Below are 1,867 nucleotides of genomic sequence, written 5' to 3' on the forward strand. Positions count from 1 at the left end.
TTTGATTTTTCATTTCTAACATCACTTCTTATTTCTGCATTAATATTATTTACTGTTTTACTAGCACTGCTATAAATAATTGTTTGAGTTTAATGTTGAATTTGATTCCAGTTGAATCCTGAAAAGTAGAATTTCTGGTAAGAACCATTTTCGATTCATTTGCATCTCGATATGAAAAATGTCTCTTTCCCAAAACATCTAATAATTATTCCAGCAAAGAAATCCGCATCATCAGGAGCCAGTGGTAATTCGAATTTGCAAGTTGGTAGCGTCACGATAAATAAAGTTCTTCCTTCCTTTAGTGCGAAGGATCGGAAATAATTTGATTCATTTCCTTGATTCTGTTATTCACAAAATTTCGAAAGAAGAATCTTGAATTTTAGGAATGGAATTTTACAAAATTGGAATGGAATTTAGAAAAGTATTCAGTATTTATTCGAATTTCCTTCTTGGATTCATGTCTTAGTCTCCATTCAGTTTCTCTAGGCATCATTTAATTTTTGCACCATACAGTGCACTATTTTATGAAGTGATTATTTTATTTAGCAGGATTCACGTGAAGCACGCTTTATTAGATATACCATGTAAAAAGTGGAATAAACTGAATAATTCTGATGTGTGAATGAAGTGAGTTGGATTTTCCTTGATATATGTACAGAGCATGATATTAAACAAACATGAGTAATTTAGGAGCAGATCAATGGATAAGAAATATTCAGAAAACGATTTGTATAGAGAAAAGGATAGCTAGTCAAAAAGGCACTCTCCGATCTCGAATCCTCTCTCCCAAAATCTATTCCGCAGTGAATTCTCAAAAAATTCCGAAAACATCGTAGTAAAAGAGTAATTGATAAAGTTGGAGGAAAAAAAAGAAATCAAACAGGGGGGTCTCGGTGTAGAACGGAAAGCATTCAGGACAGTTCTGGTAAAAATCGGGAACATGAATAATTAGGAGTAGATCAGATGGGTAAGAAACATTCAGAAAACGATTTATATGAAAGAGGTAGCTAGTCAAAAAAGCTCTCTCCAATCTTGAATACTCTCTCCAAAACCTATTTCGATGAATTCTCAAGAGACTCCGAAAAACATCAAAGTTAATATGGCTATACCAATACTAAAAGAGTCTGCGAGTAAGAACTGTTCTCTATTCTATTTAATGATAAGTTCTTTTATAGTGGAAGTTCATGGGGAACTGAGGACTACAAATCTCATAGAATTCAAAATAGGATTTAATAATTCCATAAAATTCATAGAATTTAAGTTTCATAGAATTTGAGCCTTCCTTGTAGTCGTCATATGTGCACTCACATTTTGCAGATAATTTATCAAGATTTTCATACAACTGCATTGTTATTTGATGCAATTTAGGTTGATGAATCACTGTTATTGTTACTCTTCACTCGAACTTGGGCTAACCATTACATTCATCCTCCACTCTTCCTCACAAGCTCCCCTTTTTTTTCTCACTCAGGAATTTGTTGAGTCAAAATGAATTAAAACAAACATATTTATGTGTTAAGTTTTCTTTATATTCGACATGCGTGTGCTCATGTTGTGGCGAAGAAGCGTCTCCGGTAGGATCTCCCATGCCAGACAGGTCTCAATTAAAGGGTCAGACAAAGTGTGTCCACGGGTAAGGTCAGGTCACTAGTCTCCAAGCAACCATCCTAAGATAAGGACAATTCTAATCCTAAAAAAAGAGCTCCACTCTTTTAGCCCTGCAAGATCATTCATCTCAAAGGAGAATACTCCAATGATCACCATCATCAGTGGTCCATTCTAGCCTCGATTCGGGAAACACGCGGGTACATCATCCATAACGCTACTGCTATATATATATATATATATATATATATATATATATATA

The 1,867-nt window shown here is 34.2% G+C and overlaps 1 protein-coding gene across 1 annotated transcript in view; it reads left to right on the forward strand.

Annotated features, from left to right (window-relative positions):
* The window catches only part of LOAG_14004 (hypothetical protein), a gene marked incomplete at its 5' end in the record, with an annotated part of 3,523 nt that extends 2,899 nt beyond the window's left edge, over positions 1 to 624 (forward strand). The window contains one exon of the mRNA XM_020448751.1: positions 215 to 624. Within this exon, the coding sequence (XP_020301129.1) occupies positions 215 to 321 (107 nt within the window). The 3' untranslated portion in view covers positions 322 to 624. The remainder of the gene's footprint in view (positions 1 to 214) is intronic.
* Positions 625 to 1,867: the final 1,243 nt, after the last annotated feature.

Source organism: Loa loa (genome assembly GCF_000183805.2).
Source record: "Loa loa unplaced genomic scaffold supercont3.76, whole genome shotgun sequence".
Lineage (NCBI taxonomy): Eukaryota > Metazoa > Nematoda > Chromadorea > Rhabditida > Onchocercidae > Loa > Loa loa.